Here is a 16,876-nt window from a genome sequence, read left to right as displayed (position 1 = left end):
TCTGAGGAGATGCCTTCCAGTTCAGAAATAACAGAAGATTAATCTAATCCGATGGCAGCTTAAAGCAGGGATTGCCAAACTATGGCCCGCAGATCCCATTTTGCTGAAACATATCCATGCCCTTTTCTTGATGTATTCTAATGACAGAGACAGAGTTGAGACATGTGATAGAGACTTTACAACCTGGAAAACAAAGTATTTCACAATGTGGCCATCATAGAAAAAAACATACCCACTTCTGGGTGAAAGGAGGGACTGACTGTTGAGGGGGCACAGGGAATCCTGCCTTCAGTGTACTAAATTCTGGTAAGAAATAAGGCTACCTGGAATAGACACTAGAAAAACCCACATACGAGAGATAGCATGGAGATAAAAGTGCTAGGCTTTTTAACTGACCGGATCATGACAGGAATGGAATCAGGAGAAAGAACTGGTTGGAGACAGAAGAAGAAATGAAAAATAGTATATGGTAAATACCTGGCTTGAGACATGAAAATTCTCAAGCACACCAAGTCTGAAAGCTGTCCATGTGGAGAAGTCTGGAGTCATGAAATGTGTATCCAATCAGGAGAGGCCACAGGTGGGGGTACAGATGGTGGTGTCTAGCTGAACTTATGAAAGCAGGTAAGATCATTACCAACAGAAAATATGGAGAGAAAACAAAGGAGTGGAGGACAGAGTGATGGAGGGGTGGGGGACAGTCAGCAGGAGAGGAAGCGCCAGAGAGGAGACCAAGAAGCTCGTGCTTCGGTGCACTGAGACAAACTGGCTGAACAGGGAAGGACAGCACCCAGGTCAACAGAGAACCTAAGGGAAGCAAGCGGGTTAAAGAATCCTGTAGGACCTGACACAGCCCAGTTGGCACCACACACCTTCCATGGCATTGTCACATCTAACTGTCGCAGTGCCAAACTAGCGGCCTACACCTGTGGCCTAGGAACCCCTGCCCAGTACTAGATGAACAAACCACTGACAGGTAGACAATGAAACAATGTTTACCCTTGCTCTGGCAAAGGCAAATGAGTGAAAACTCCTTAAAATGGCTCATTTATACAGCTTGTCAAAATTTTCTCTGGGGGCTGGCGCTGTGGTGTAGCAGGTAAACTCACTGCCTGCAGTGCTGGCACCCCATATGGGCGCTGGTTCGAGTCCCAGCTGCTCCACTTCCTATCCAGCTCTCTGCTGTAGCCTGAGAAAGCAGTAGAAGATGGCCCAACTCCTTGGGCCCCTGCACCCCACATGGGAGACCTGGAGGAAGCTCCTAGCTCCTGGCTTCAGATCGGCACAGCTCTGGCCTTTGGGGTCTTCTGAGAAGTGAACCGGCGGACGAAAGACCTCTCTCTCTCTCTCTCTGCCTCTCCTTCTCTGTGTAACTCTTGACTTCAAATAAAATACATAAATCTTTTTTTTTTTGACAGGCAGAGTGGACAGTGAGAGAGAGAGACAGAGAGAAAGGTCTTCCTTTGCCGTTGGTTCACCCTCCAATGGCCGCCGCGGCCAGCGCACTGCGGCCGGCACACCGCGCTGATCCGATGGCAGGAGCCAGGAGCCAGGTGCTTTTCCTGGTCTCCCATGGGGTGCAGGGCCCAAGCACCTGGGCCATCCTCCACTGCACTCCCGGGCCACAGCAGAGAGCTGGCCTGGAAGAGGGGCAACCGGGACAGAATCCGGCGCCCCAACCGGGACTAGAACCCGGTGTGCCGGCGCCGCTAGGTGGAGAATTAGCCTAGTGAGCCGCGGCGCCGGCCAAAATACATAAGTCTTTTAAAAAAAGCTTTAAAAAAATTTCTCATGGAAACATCTGCATCCAAGAAGGTGGCACCCAAGTAGAAAACACGTTCTCTGTAATAGAGCACTGTGGATTTTGAACCCAGGCTGGCCAGCCACTTACCGCAGGCAGAGGGCAGTAGAACTGATGGACCGTGTGCATCACATCCAAGAGCATGTTGTGCCCAATAACAAGCTTTCCCTGAAGAAGGTCAAAGTCAGAAAAAGATTTGAAGGTACAAAATTATACTGAGGTGTGAGAACAAAATGGTTCAAATTCCAAGTGAATTTTGTACTAAATATATATTTCTACATTAGAATACACACAGAATATACAAATCAATAAATCTGGTCTGGCTTTGTTTCTTTTCAATGTACTAGAGTATTAAATCCAGAATAAAAGGTCAAAGTACCAAATAGTTCTGGCTTCATTTCTCTTTATTTCTGATTTTTATTAACCTTGTCACCCTCAAGAACCAGCAGTACAATTCTGACTGAAAAGCTTTTCAAAGGTAAAAATCTAAAACATGCTGAGTTCCCTGAACAGTCAAATACTTTGTAAACAAAACTCTAAATATACATTTTAGAACTCTATTCTTTAAAACAAACTACATTTAAAAAAATTTTCAGCTTTATTTAAGACAGAGACACACACAGACAGAAAGAGTTCCTCCCATCTGTTGGCTCACTCCGCAAATGCCCACAGCAGCCCAGGCCTCCCACAAGGGTGGCAGGGACCCAACTGTTTGACCCACCACCTGCTGCCTCCAAGGTGCCCATTAGCAGAAACCTGGAATCAGAAGCAGAATAGGGTCTAGAATCCAGGCCCTCCACTATGGGATGCTGGAGTCTCGACAAGCGGTGTAACCACTCGTCTAGACCAGTGTGTGTCCCAGCCTACGTATTCTGAAAGCTATATTCAGGGGCAGCTGTTGAGCCTAGTGATTAAGACAACAGTTAAGATGTCCATGCTGCATATCGGCTTGCCTGGGTTCAGTGCCTCGCTCTGGGTCTTGACTACAGCTTTCTGCGAATGTGGGCCCTGGAAGGCAATGGTGATATCTCAAGTAACTGGGTTCCTCATTCCTGGGATTGAGTTCCTGGATCCAAGATTTGGCTTAGCTCAGCCCCAGTTACTGTGGGCATTTGAGGTGTGAACCAGCAGCTGGGTATGGGCATACCAAGTAGCAGCTTAGTCCTTGTACCAAATGCCTACCAAGATGAGTTATTTTTACCTTTTAGCATTGTTACAATGCATCATTATTTTTTAATTTACTGATTTATAAATTTTTTAAATTAATTTTCACTTTACTTATTTTATATTTATTCATTTTTAAAATTAATTAAAATTATTTTAAAATATATAATTTAGTAAATTTAAAAATATGCATGCACTGTAATAATTCAAAAAGGTAAAAATAAACATCAGCTTGGCGTAAGGACGCCCACATCCCATCACAGGTTTGAGTCCTGGCTCTGCTTCCAACCCAGCTTCTTGCTAAGGTATACACTGGGAGGCAGCAAATCATGGCTCAAGTACCTGAGTCCCTGCCACCCACAAAGGAGATCCAAATTAAGTTCTGGACTTCTGGCTTCAGCTTGGACCAGCCCTAGCTTTTGCCAACATTTGGAGAGTGAACCTGCAGACAGACGATCTCTCTCTTGTCTTGTCTGTCTCTGTTTCTCTGCCTTTCAAGTAAGTTTCTAAATATTAAAAAAAAAAAAAAACCACCTAATTTTTAAGCATATTAAACAGATTTTGAGAGTCTACATAATTTATATAAAAATTCACAAAGCATGTTCTTGAGTACATTTCAATGAAAATGTATTGCTTTTCATTTGTTTATATCTGCTGGATTCTTCTACTTTGGGAACAAAACACCTTCAGTCAAACATCTGATTTTTTCTCCCTTATTTTACTTATTTTTTTTTCTTATTCTATTTGTTATTGGCATAGAAAATAAACATTAGTTTCATGTAGCCAGACAAGTATAAGGACATTATAATATGATCCTCCAATGTATTTTATAAGAAAGTCTTTCCTGAAAATGGTTCAGATAGAATATAGCGATTTTGATGTCTCACCAAATGCATTATATAAATCTATCCTTATGAAATTCTAACTCCTTCCTCATATCAGGTCAACATTCTAAATGTGACAAAATGATTCATCTGTAATGATAATGAGGCACTTCATCTGAAATACTATATTCATAATCCAGCTAAAAGAAAAAGTCTGGTTCACTTACCGAATTTGCAATAGCATGAATGACTCTAGAAAAACCCACAGCATCATTCAGTTCTTCCTAATCAAACAAAACAAAAATCAAAATAAAACTACTCAAGTACAATTGACCTTCCATTTAAATGGGTCCTGCATTTGTGGGATCAATGAGGGATTGAAAATATCCCCCCAAAATACTACATCTGTATTGAACATTTACAGATCTTTGTTCTAACAATATAACAACCCTTTTTTTTTTTTTTTTTTGACAGGCAGAGTGGACAGTGAGAGAGAGAGACAGAGAGAAAGGCCTTCCTTTTGCCGTTGGTTCACCCTCCAGTGGCCACCGCGGCCAGCGCGCTGCAGCCGGCGCACCGCGCTGATCCGAAGCCAGGATCCAGTGCTTATCCTGTTCTCCCATGGGGTGCAGAGCCCAAGCACTTGGGTCATCCTCCACTGCACTCCCGGGCCACAGCAGAGAGCTGGCCTGGAAGAGGGGCAACCGGGACAGAATCCGGCGCCCCGACCGGCACCAGAACCCGGTGTGCTGGCGCCGCAAGGCGGAGGATTAGCCTAGTGAGCCGCAGTGCCGGCCATTTTTTATAAGATATTCAGAGCACAGCTCTCTGGGATCCATCCCTACTCACTTTCTTCTCTGCTTTGTTACTAATGGCATTTAAATAGTCTCAATGTCTCTTACCTTGAAAAGTCATCCTTAACTCTAAGCCCCATCCAACTACATCCCTTCTTGCTGTGTTGCAGTGAACTTGCTGGAAGGTTCCTCGCACTCATTGGTTCTAGATTAAGTCCCAGGTGCTCCTCGCCCTCTGCCCTCTGGCTTCACCCACACAGAAGCTGCTCACTTCCTTATCACTACTCAAGGATAACAAGTGTTTGCAAGGATGTAGGGAAACTGCAACCCTGTACACCACTGGTGGGATTGCCAGATGATGCAGTCACTGTGGAAAACAATTCAAGGGCTTCCTCAAAAGAACCACATGTCACTCAGAAATTCCACTTTAGGTGCCCTCCCGAAAGAGCTGAGAGTAGGACTGGAAATAGCTATTTGCACATCCACGTTCATAGCAGCACTATTCCCAACACAAAAGCAACTCAAGAGTCCAGCAGCAGATGAATGGATAAACAAAATGAGGTCCATCCGTCACATGCAGTATCTCTCAGTCATGGAAAGAAAAGTGTGGGGAGCAATTCGGACTATACTGTTACTGGAATTAAGACTTATTCTATGCATCTGCTCTCCCACAATATGGCGCTGGGAGAGAAGTAAACAGCTTCCGCACAGCTGCCTCCAGTTCAACCAATTAACTGTAGGACTTGCTCCTGATTGGAGAGCAGCGTACTCGGCGTGTGGGCAGCCGAGTTGGGATTGGCGGAGGAGGACTATAAAGGAGGAGAGAGACGGCATGCGCCAGGAACATCTATGGGGAACATCTAAGGGAACCCGCGCAGCCCCCGAAGAAAGCCGGCCGGCGGTGTGCCGCTCCCCTGCGGAAGTGGGGAATGCGGCCAGGGGGAACTGCCCTTCCACGGAGGTGGAAGGGATAGTAGCCAACCCGGGAAGAACCAGCAGCAAACCCGGGGAGGGCCGAGCAGACAGAAAGAACAGCGCAGGGTCCTGTGTCGTTCCTCCACGAAGAGGGGGAGCGACAGAAAAGAAACTCTGACACCTGCTATAAAGCCAGTCAGTCACTAAAGGAGAAATGCTGTATGATTCTACTCCCACGAGCAGGTGGAGAGGTCAAATTCCTGCAGAGAACAGAATGCTCCCGCCAGGGGCTGCGTGGGGGCTGGGGAGGGAGGGGCAGGGAGTTGCTCATGAGTGCTGCATACAACTTCAGCTTTGCAAGATGAACAGATGGTTGTACAATTATGTGAATGTGATGTCACTGAACCTTACACTTAAAAAGATGGTAAATTTTATGTTACTGTGTACTTTGCAGAATCAATATAAAAGTATTTTAAAGTACTATATATTTTAAAAAGAAAAAAACTACTAATAAATCCAAGGGGAGTAACCAACACTCATATACCACCCTGTCTCCCCCTGGCTATGTCACAGTCATCTCTTGGGACATTGTTTCTGCTTCTGCCCATTATATTTAAATGCTGCTGGTTCTCAGGACTACCCTCCCCCACTCCCCCCAGGCCTCTTCTCATTCCTAATGCACCTGTAGGTGCTCTGATCTGGGCCTGGTCTCTCTGCCAGTAACAATTATGTCTAGCCCTCCCCTTTCCTCACAGGGCCAAAGACAGAATGGGACATCTTTCTCCACTGTAAGGGAACATTTCTGCCTGGGTGTCCTGGCAATTTTCCATGTATCCAAATAGGCCACACAGGTAAACAGAAGAGAGAGGTTTTAAGGGGCTGATAGCAGGCCATCTCCCACCCACTCCTCTTTCTCTCTGGGGAATGGCATGAGACAGGGAGTGGGGCTTTTCCCCCTCAGAACAGAGCTACAGGACATAAAAGCACTGAGCTGCAGTGGCATCCCACAGTGGAGCACTTGGTTCAGTGTCTGGCTCCAGCTCCTAATTCCTGCTTCCTACTAATGCAGACTCCGGGAAGCAAGGATGATGGGCTCAAGTAAGTGGGTTTCGGCCACTCACATGGAAGATGTGGAGTGAGTTCCTGCCTCCTGGCTCTGGCCTTAGCCAGCCCCAGCCCCAACCCTTGTGGGCATTTGGAGAGGGAACCACAAAATGACAGCTGATTCTCTCCATCTGTCTCTATAAAATAAATAAAAGCACTGAGCTGCAGTCCAGTGGTGGCTCCTCAGTAGCAGGGTGGCTCACAAACCACACGGCAACCACCTGGCCCCTGTTGTCCTTTTGGGCATGAGACAAAGACCACAGACAGCTGCCACCTTTCACTCACCTTCCTTTCTCTGTGTTGGTGATAAGCTGTCTGAAATCTGAAAGTAGCTCACTGTATCTTTACTGGGTGAGTCAGCCAGGAGCGGCCCTGAGTTATCTAAAGCTTGACATTCATCCACACCCAAGCTCACTCCTGGCTGCCTCCACCAGCTAAATTCCCCACCAGTATCAGTCAGTTCACCCCGATCTGGGTGCACCATTGAGGTGTTCAAGTATCTGGCTTGAGCATCCTCTTTCTCCACCCCTTCCTCTTCCACCACTCACATCCAATCATAAGTTCCGCTGAGTCTACCTTCCATACCTCCACAGTCCTTTTACTGTGCTCCTAACCATGCCACACCAGGTCACTGCTGTCTCTTAGCTGGGTTACTTCATAGCTGAACTGGTCACTGAAACCATTCCTCAACACGGCAAATTGGGTGATGTTACAGCAATGCCTACGTGACCATGACATCCAAACCTGCAGCATCTGAACTCTGCTTCAGGAAAACTAACGTTGGATATGGAAACATCAGCCAATGGGCAGTGAAGCTGGCAGTCGTACAACCTGATTCACAATATGCTTAAAACTGTTTCATCTCAGTGGAGGGCAGTCAACCAGGATGCTAGACTCACTTTGTTGGCTACAGCTAGCCTAGGTTTTTCTGACAATTCAATACACTTATGGCAGAAAAATATTCATTAAACTGAATCCAATATGTGATCTAGAAATACACAGCAAGGAGCAAATCGGTGTCTGTGCTGTGCTGCCATTTCTCACCCAAAGGAAAGTAACAGCACCGTTACCTGTTCTTTAGCGAGTCTCTGCTGCTCTCGTCTTTTGCGTTCTTCTTCATCTACTTTGCTGATAACTATGTATCGCTCCTTCTAAAAGAGAAAAAGCAGATATATAATTGCCTGTAAGCAACTTGACCCAAAAGATTCCGCATCCTGCTACCATTAGAACTTAAAATTTCTATCACTGCATACTCACGAGCCTAACACACAAAGTATTTCAAAATGCTACCAAAAGTTGAGCTAATGCATCACAAACCAAAATTTTGCTTCTACATAACAGACTTCAGCAAGAATAAAGCCTTTTCTAGGATAAGCACTGAAAGTTACGTTGCCTTGGAACATTAATTTCTAAATACTTAGGTTTTAAAGTTAAATATTTAGATTAGATTTTATAAACGTAAGAAAGAAGTCTTGAATTTTTTGGGTAATGTTCTAGCTATCTAGTGCTTTCTTTTTCATATACTGTATTTTGTGTCCATTAAACAAACATACAATGAAACCTTCTATGCCAAAGTTTGAAATTCACCTTCTATCAAAATTCTTGATTTATTTAATACTAACTTGATATCTGACTTAAGAGCAACAATCAAATTCCAAAATGTTGCAAAAGGAACCCACAGAACCACATCCACTGCCCACCACAGTTCTGTCAGTTCAGGTTGGCAATACATGACAAGAGCGAGCCTCATGCTTCTGAACCAGATTCTAAAATCTACTTTTACCTGCCCACAGGACACACGCCATTTTTCGTATACTATCAACTTCCTGTCAAAGTTAAGGACCTGAAGCAATGTTTGTATATGTCCAGGTTTACAACACATGTTCATTCTATTTTCCTCCAAGGTCACTATAAAACAAGCTATGAGACAGGAATGGATCCCAACTGTCATGCTCAGCCTCAATGGATACGCGGAGAAAGGTTAAATGATTTGCCCGAGGTCACCCAGCTCACAGGTGACACAGCCAAGGTGTCACTTCTGACTTCTAACACATCGATGTGTTACCATATGTTTAATATCATCCTCAAATAATTCGTGGGGTTACCTTTTCAGTTTCTAAAGTCTCAACATGAATGCCTTTGGGATATCTACAGAAGAGAAGGAAAACATGCTATCAGTAGATGAGTCAAGGACAGCAAAAACCCAAGTATTTTTAAAATTATATAGCAATAAACTAAATGGAATGTTTCATTACATATGAAATAATGATCACTACCATGAAGACTTTATAATAAGCCTATTTCCTAATATTTCCTCTGTTAAATGTTTCCTTGTCCCTGCTCTTGAACACAAAGGGATGTATCTGATTTCAACTGAACTTTTTTTAGACTTTGGCAGGGCCAGCACTGTGGTGTAGCAGGTTAAACCACTGCCTGCAGTGCCGGCATCATATATGGGCGCTGGTTCAAGACCCATCTGTTCCACTTCTGATCTAGCTCTCTGCTATGGCCTGGGAAAGAAGTAGAGGATGGCCCAAATCCTTGGGCCCTTGTACCGGCATGAGAGACCCCAAGGAAGTTCCTGGCCCCTTGCCCTTGGCTTCAGATAAGCACAGCTCCGGCCATTGCAGCCAACTGGGGAGAGAACCAGCGGATGGAAGACCTCTCTCTCTCTGCCTCTCCTCCTCTCTCTGTGTAACTCTGATTTTCAAATAAATAAATCTTAAAAAAGAAAAAAAAAAAGACATTCTTTAAAATGTCTTGCATCTCATAATATAGTCAACTCATTATCACACAATCTTATCTTGCTTCCAAATATAATAATGCCTATTTCCTAATGGAAATTTTGAAGGTCTTTTTAGATTGCCAGGAGCCTATCAAGGGAAGGTTTGAGATGATGCACTCTGCTCTAGTTCTGCACGCCAGGCTGCATCCTGAGAGGTAGCAGCTGATATGTCTCAAGTACTTGGGTCCCTGCCAACATTATGGGAAATTCAGGTTGAGTTTCCGGCTCAAGGCTTCAGACTGACCCAACCACAGCTATTACGTAGGGAAATTTGGGATATAAACCAGCAGATGAAATATCTATGTGTCTCCTTCTGCCTTTCAAAGAAAAACATTTTTTAAAAAATTTAAGAAAAGGGAATTTGGTTCGGTTAAATTACTAAGAACTACAGAATTTCAAAAGGGAACAAGAGCTCTCATATACAGCATCAACTTACTTTCTGCTCAAGGTCTGATAAATTAATTTTCTTTGGAACCTACAAAAGAAAAAGTATTGATTTTGCATCATTAGAAGTAAACCCTAACTGACTGATCACACACTCGTTGGGATAAGACTTCATTAGAAATGACAGGTACTGGGGCCAGAGCTGTGGCACAGGTTAATCCTCCACCTGCAGTGCCAGCACCCCATACGGATGCCGGTTCAAAACCCGGCTGCTTCACTTCCAATCCAGCTCTCTGCTATGCCCTGGGAAAGCAGTGGAAGATGGCCAAAGTGCTTGGGTTCCTGCACCCGCGTGGGAGACCCAGAGGAAGCTCCTGGCTCCTGGCTTCAGACTGGCCCAGCTCTGGCCACTGCAGCCATTTGGGGAGTGAACCAGCAGATAGAAGACTCTCTCTGTCTCTCCCTCTCACTGTCTGTAACTCTACCTCGAAAGGAAAGGACAGGAAAGGAAGAAAGAAATGACAGGTACTGTGTGAACAAAGACAGGCAGGAAGTCCAAGGTGGGAGGATTCCTGTCACCTGCCCTTATCAAAATTTTGATATGATACTGCTTTAACAGAAGAGGAGAAGCTCTTATCTCATTAAAAGATTACTTCCTGCAGCTACACAGTATCTTTAAAGTAGACAATGCATGAAAACACTTGTGAAGCTCGACAGGAAGTAAAAGGAAAAAAACGATGTTCAAGTTACTAACTGTGAAATGCTGATGTTTTACTGCAGAGAGAAAGTAAACGGATGGAAGCAGACAGACAGTGAATTCTTCTCTTCTGAAGCCTTCATGCATCAAACACTCCTCAAGGCCAAAGAAACGAGGCCCCCTCCTGTGCAGAACTTAAAGTCGAAGTTGCACAACAGTTTTCTTCCCACCAGGTACAGAACAAAACATTCATTCAGCGTCTCAATATATAATCACCCCTGCTGTGTTAATGCTCAAGTTAGTGCTTAAATCCTGGGAGCGTACCGATAATAAAAAGGCTATTTATAAAAGTGTTTTTAAAGGAGCAAGTATATCAACTGTCAGAAATCATCTCCCTTTCCAGAAAAAGAACATGCAAAAATGTTCAGGACAACTTACCCAGTACATGGCTCTAAATCTAAGTTCTTGTTCTCTTCACTTTGTAATAAATCTTCTATCTTCTCTCTGAGGAATCAGAGTCAGACCATGACCATTAGTACCCTGATGAAATGAAGTCATCAACAGAGCAACCACATTCAGAAGCAGTCTGAGTATGAGAGTAGGTGTTTTACACATACACTCACTTCTGTGTATGCGGAACAAAGTAATTCCAACAAATCACGCTATAACCTTGAAGCTCAAAGACTTAAAAATGACTTATTTTGAACACATTCTTCTGAGGGAAGCAGATTATTCTTGACATTGATGAATTAGTGGCAGCTTATCAAGTAATTTTTGGCTTTTCTATTTGAGCAGTTACAGCAATAACTAAACTTAGCAAGACTGAAGTAGAAATGCTAACTATCCTGACTTGATCATCACATATTGAATACATGTACTGAATTATCAGTACCCAAAAATATGTATTAATTAAAATAACCATTAAAATCTTTTATAAAACACACTAAGCAACTCCAGATACTCCTTAGTGACACACTTCCTTGTCAGAAACCTCACTGCAAGAGAAAAAGCACACAGAGGCTGCAATCTGGATGGGCCTGACCCCCTCCTGTGCTTTGGGGAAAGTGGACAGTGGCTGTCAGCTCCCTTGGTCGAGGCAAGTTTGTCCAGGTACTGAGCTCTTGTGCCTATTGACATGTAGGAAATTCCAGTATGCAACATGTAAAACTGTATAAAACTGGCTCTTGGGCTGGTGCCGTGGCTCACTTGGCTAATCCTCCGCCTGCGGCGCCGGCACCCCGGGGTTCTAGTCCCGGTTGGGGCGCCAGAGTCTGTCCCGGTTGCTCCTCTTCCAGTCCAGCTCTCTGCTGTGGCCCGGGAAGGCAGTGGAGCATGGCCCAAGTGCTTGGGCCCTGCACCTGCATGGGAGACCAGGAGGAAGCACCTGGCTCCTTGCTTCGGATCGGTGCAGCACGCCAGCTGCAGCGCACTGGCCGTAATGGCCATTTCGGGGGTGAACCAACGGAAAAAAAGAAGACCTTTCTCTCTGTCTCTCTCTGTCTAACTCTGCCTGCCCAAAAAAAAAAAAAAAAAAAAAAAAACAAAAAACAACTGGCTCTTGTTGCACAAATACAGATACGGCACAACTAACTTCTGCCACTCACATACACCTGTGAGTACACTGCGTGTGTATGTAACACAGGTTTGAGACGTAAGTGTCGGCCTGGCCCCAGTGCATGTTACCCAATGCATTTTTGGTTTCAGTTTAGGAACTTACACCACTTGGTCAATAAACTTCTTCTGATCCTCAGGAATCGTCACAGGATGCTTTGAAGCGTTCGGGGACACGTATGCTAGAGTTCCTGCACCGTTGGTCTGCGAACGTTTTTCATCATACTGCTCTCTTAACTGTCTTTCTTCTTCCTGATTTAAATACGGAATTCCTAAACACAATTTTAAAAAGAATACAACAGAAGTGTTTAACATATATTTTTTTAACAAACCAAAGAGTCTAAAATACTCAGAAAAGATTTACCTTAAATATCTAACTACAGAAAAGACAAGTCATTTTGAAATATGCTGGTGTGTTTGTTTCTTCATTCTTCCTCAGAACAAATATTTATCTGGCATGGATGCTGTGTCGGGCAGTGCATGAGGTACTGGGGAACTGACAGTACACAGTAGATGCTGCTCTGTAGTGGAGGGCACCACTTTTGACAAGGTCATTAGAAGAGGTCTCTGTGATAGAAAATCCAAAGCATGAGAATGAGTCAGATGCAGAAAGAGCTGGGGGAAGAGTATTTCAGGCAGGGAAACATACATGACCAGAGGACAGAAATGACTCAGATGGTTCCAGAAACAGCAAGAGAGCTAGTGTGGCCACTAGAATGATCTGACACCAGGTTGAAGAGAAGATGGAGCAAGGCCACATAGGGCCTTACAAGCCATGCTAAGAAACGTATTCTGAGGGCACAGCGGGTTAAACTGCTGCCTGTGACAGTGGTATCCCATTATCAGAGTAACGATTCAAACCCCACTGCTCTATTTCCATTCCAGTTCCCTGCTAATGCACCTGAGAAAGCAGCAGAAGATGGCACAACACATGGGCACCTGACACCCACAAGGGAGACTTGGATGGGTTCCAGGCTCCTGGCTTCAGCCTGGACCAGCCTGGGCCATTGCAGCCATTTCAGGAGTAAACCAATAGATGGAAAAATCTCTCTCAATAAAAAAGAAACAAACAAATGGATAACATCCATCTATATAGCAGTTATACACCTTTTAAAAAAAAAGAGAAAATTATTTTGTTCTACAAGTGATGGAATACCCTTAGGTTTTAGACAAAGTAATAACAGCATCTGCTTTGTGTTTTAAAAGTTATGCTGACTATTAGGAGTGGAAAGAGACAGCCAAATTAGCAACAACTGTCCAGGCAAGAGGTGACAGCACGGAAGTCGGTAAACTTCATCTTACAGGGCCAGGTAGTAAATGCCTTAGGCAGGCTATATGGAACCCCTGTCACAATACTCAACCCTGTCACTGCAGCACAACATGTACATGGATAGGCATAGCTGTGTTCCAATTAACATTCCACTTATAAAGCAGGCAGCCAGTGGCAGGTTGTCATTTCAGATGCATAGTAAGATTATGGAGGGGAAATGAGTGACCTTTGAAACAGGAGAGAATTTCTTGATATCAAGGAGGTGAGAGAAAAGGAAAAAGTAAAATCAAGAATGACACCTAGAGGCAGTCATTGGGTGCAGCAGTTAAGATGTTACTTTAGACACCCACACCTCATATCAGAGCGCTTGGGTTTTGAGTCCCTGCACCACTTCTGATCCAGCTTCCTGCTAACGTGCCTGGCAAAACAGCACAAGACAGCCCAAGTACTTGGGTCTCTCACCCACAGGGAAGACCAGATGGAGTTCTGGGTCCCTAGTTTCAGCCTGGCCCAGCTCCAGTCCCAGTTGTTATGCGAATTAGGGGAATAAACCCGTGAACAGAAAAATCTCTATGTCTTTCTTTGTTTCTGTCATCCTGCCTTCCCAAAAAAAAGATATCGAGCTATCTGGTTTAAGCAACTGGAAGGATAGTAGAGTCACTAACCGAGATGGGGAAGCTGGGAAGAAATGGGAATAGAAATCAAAAGCTTCCTTCTGCACATATAAATTGTGTTGCATACACAATTTTTTTTAAAGGTCTTCCTTCCGTTGGTTCACCCCCCAAATGGCCACTACGGCTGGCACACTACCCCAATCCGAAGCCAGGAGCCAGGTGCTTCTCCTGGTCTCCCATGCGGGTGCAGGGCCCAAGCACTTGGGCCATCCTCCACTGCCCTCCCGGGCCACAGCAGAGAGCTGGACTGGAAGAGGAGCAACCGGGACAGACTCCAGCATCCCAACCGGGACTAGAACCCGGGGTGCCGGCACCGCAGGCGGAGGATTAGCCAAGTAAGCTGCAGCACCGGCCGCATACACATAATTTTTTAAAAGATATACTTTATTTATTTAAAAGGCGCAGTGAAAGAAGCAGAGACAGAGAAAAAGAGATCTTTTCCCAGTTGGTTCACTCTCCAAATAGCTGCAATGGTTGAGGCTGGGCCAGGCCAAAGCAAAAGGACGGGCCAGGAGCTCCATCCTGGTCTCCCACGTGGGTGCAGTGGTTCAAGGACTTGCTCCATCCTCCACTGCTTTCCCAGGCACATTAGCAGAGAGCGAGATCAAGAGCAGAGCAGCTAGAACTTGAGCTGGTGCTCATATGGGATGAGAGCATCATAGGCGGCAGCTTAATCCACTGAACAGCAACAGGAGCCCAAGTTGCATGCATTTATATATGCTGGGGTATGTGTGTGTGTTTATGTGTACATATGTAAAGAGAAAGAGAGAGAGAGGTGCTATAGAGCACAAGAGAAAGTCGTTGCAACATAAATTTAGTTATCATCAGGATATGGGAAGAATTAAAAGCCATGTGGTGGGGGAAGTGGGCATGGATGTTTAGCCCAGCAACAATACCCTGCACATCATACTGGAGTGACTAGGCTTGATAGCAGCCTCTGGCTCCCCACCATAGCTTCCTGCTAATGCAGACTCGGGGAGGCAGCAGTGATGGCTCAAGTAACTGGGTTCCTGCTACCCACATGGGAGGCCAGGATTGAGTTCCCAGCTCCCAGCTTCTGCCTAGCCCAGCCTGGGTGATCATAGGCATTTCGAAAGTAAACCACCCTATGGAACTTAGGCTCTCTGCCTTTAATTAAATACATTTTAGATAAATAAATAAATAACTAAATGGATACATAAATAAAGGCCATGCAACACTAATGGACTTTTAGAAAGAATAATGAATGTGTTCGGCACACGTTCCCTTGGACTAACCCCTAAGGGTAAAACCTGCCATGGGACTCCAAATCCCATTAAGTTGGCAGGTACCAATGCCATCTTACTAGTTGAAGTCATCAGTTGAAGTTCATAACTGATCATAAAGACAGGATTGTCAAAGAGATCACATAAATAAGACCAAGTGCGGGCTAATAATAATTGACAGAATTAAAAGGAGAGAAAGATCCAACATGGGAAACGGGATACACAGCAGACTCCTAGAATGACAAATGTCCTAAACAGCACTCTGGCCTCAGAATCAGCCATAAGGCATTGAGATCTGGCTAAAAAGCCCATGAGAGTATTTTAGGCATGGAAAGTCAAGACACTTTGCCAAAAAATGACCTAAATGAAAGATCTCTGTGAGTGAGATCCCAGTGGAAAGAAGGGGCCATCAAAGGAGGTACCTTTCTCTGAAGGGAGAACTTACACTTTGATTATGGCGTTGTCTAAAAAATGTTGGAGTTTGTGTACTCAAGAGGCCTCCATAGCCTTGGCAGCTCAAGACAAGAGCCTCGGGTGATCAGTGACATCATAAATAAGACTGTCAACAGGGCCGGCGCCGTGGCTCAACAGGCTAATCCTCCGCTTAGCGGCGCTGGCACACAGGGTTCTAGTCCCGGTCGGGGCGCTGGATTCTGTCCCGGTTGCCCCTCTTCCAGGCCAGCTCTCTGCTGTGGCCAGGGAGTGCAGTGGAGGATGGCCCAAGTGCTTGGGCCCTGCACCCCATGGGAGACCAGGAGAAGCACCTGGCTCCTGCCATTGGATCAGCGCGGTGCGCTGGCCGCAGCACGCTGGCCGCGGTGGCCACTGGAGGGTGAACCAACGGCAAAAGGAAGACCTTTCTCTCTGTCTCTCTCACTGTCCACTCTGCCAGTCAAAAAAAAAAAAAAAAAAGACTGTCAACAACAGGAGTCACTGTGCACTTGCTCCCCATGTAGGACCTCTGTCCTTAATGTGTTCTATTATGAGAATTAACGGTAAAACTAGTCTTCAAATAATACTTTATACTTTGGGTGTCTGTGTGGGTACAAACTGTTGAAATATTTATTTACTATAGAGTTGATCTTCTGTATATAAAGATAATTAAAAATCAATCTTAATGAAGAATGGGATGGGAGAAAGAGTAGGAGGTGGGATAGTTTGGGGATGGGAGGGCAGGTATGGGGGGAAAAACTGCTATAATCCAATAGTTGTACTTATGAAATTTATTTTTATTAAATAAAAGCTTTTTATTAAAAATAAGAAAAATGCCATTTGTGAACAATATTCATTGAAGCAAGAATCATAAATAGATGCTGAAGTTAACTGACAAAGTGATCCACATTAACATCACCACTACTGGGACTAATCAAGACCATGTTCCAGGGCAGCACTGTGGCATAGTGGGCAAAGCCGCCACCTGCAGTGCCAGCATCCCATGTGGGCACCGGTTTGATTCCTGGCTGTTCCACTTCCAATCCAGCTCTCTGCTATGGCCTGGGAAACAGTAGAAGATGGCCCAAGTCCTTGGGCCCCTGCACCCACATGGGAGACAGACTGAGCTCCCTGCTAATGTGCCTGGGAAAGCAGTAGAGCATGCTGGAGCCAGGGA

General features: G+C 44.9%; 1 protein-coding gene across 16 annotated transcripts in view; it reads right to left on the bottom strand.

The window, feature by feature from the left end:
• Window positions 1-16,876, bottom strand: part of PARN (poly(A)-specific ribonuclease) — a 173,122-nt gene that overhangs the window by 143,110 nt on the left and 13,136 nt on the right. For 11 of the 16 annotated variants that reach the window (XR_016226277.1, XR_016226280.1, XR_016226279.1 and 8 more), the window contains 7 exons: window positions 12,186-12,351; window positions 10,907-10,972; window positions 9,824-9,862; window positions 8,708-8,750; window positions 7,673-7,753; window positions 4,017-4,073; window positions 1,892-1,969 (listed from right to left, as the gene is read on the bottom strand). Coding sequence is in view for 11 of the 16 variants with exons in the window: in XM_002711762.6 (XP_002711808.2) it covers window positions 1,892-1,969; window positions 4,017-4,073; window positions 7,673-7,753; window positions 8,708-8,750; window positions 9,824-9,862; window positions 10,907-10,972; window positions 12,186-12,351 (530 nt within the window). In the remaining 5 variants the exon portion in view is untranslated. The remainder of the gene's footprint in view (window positions 1-1,891; window positions 1,970-4,016; window positions 4,074-7,672; window positions 7,754-8,707; window positions 8,751-9,823; window positions 9,863-10,906; window positions 10,973-12,185; window positions 12,352-16,876) is intronic. The other 5 variants (XR_016226281.1, XR_016226278.1, XM_070064792.2 and 2 more) reach the window with 1 other exon arrangement.

Source organism: Oryctolagus cuniculus, chromosome 19 (genome assembly GCF_051225735.1).
Source record: "Oryctolagus cuniculus isolate XC-2025 breed Fujian yellow rabbit chromosome 19, ASM5122573v1, whole genome shotgun sequence".
NCBI lineage: Eukaryota > Metazoa > Chordata > Mammalia > Lagomorpha > Leporidae > Oryctolagus > Oryctolagus cuniculus.
The sequence above is the reverse complement of the archived record's forward strand: the minus strand, read 5'-3'. Positions and strand labels throughout refer to the sequence as shown.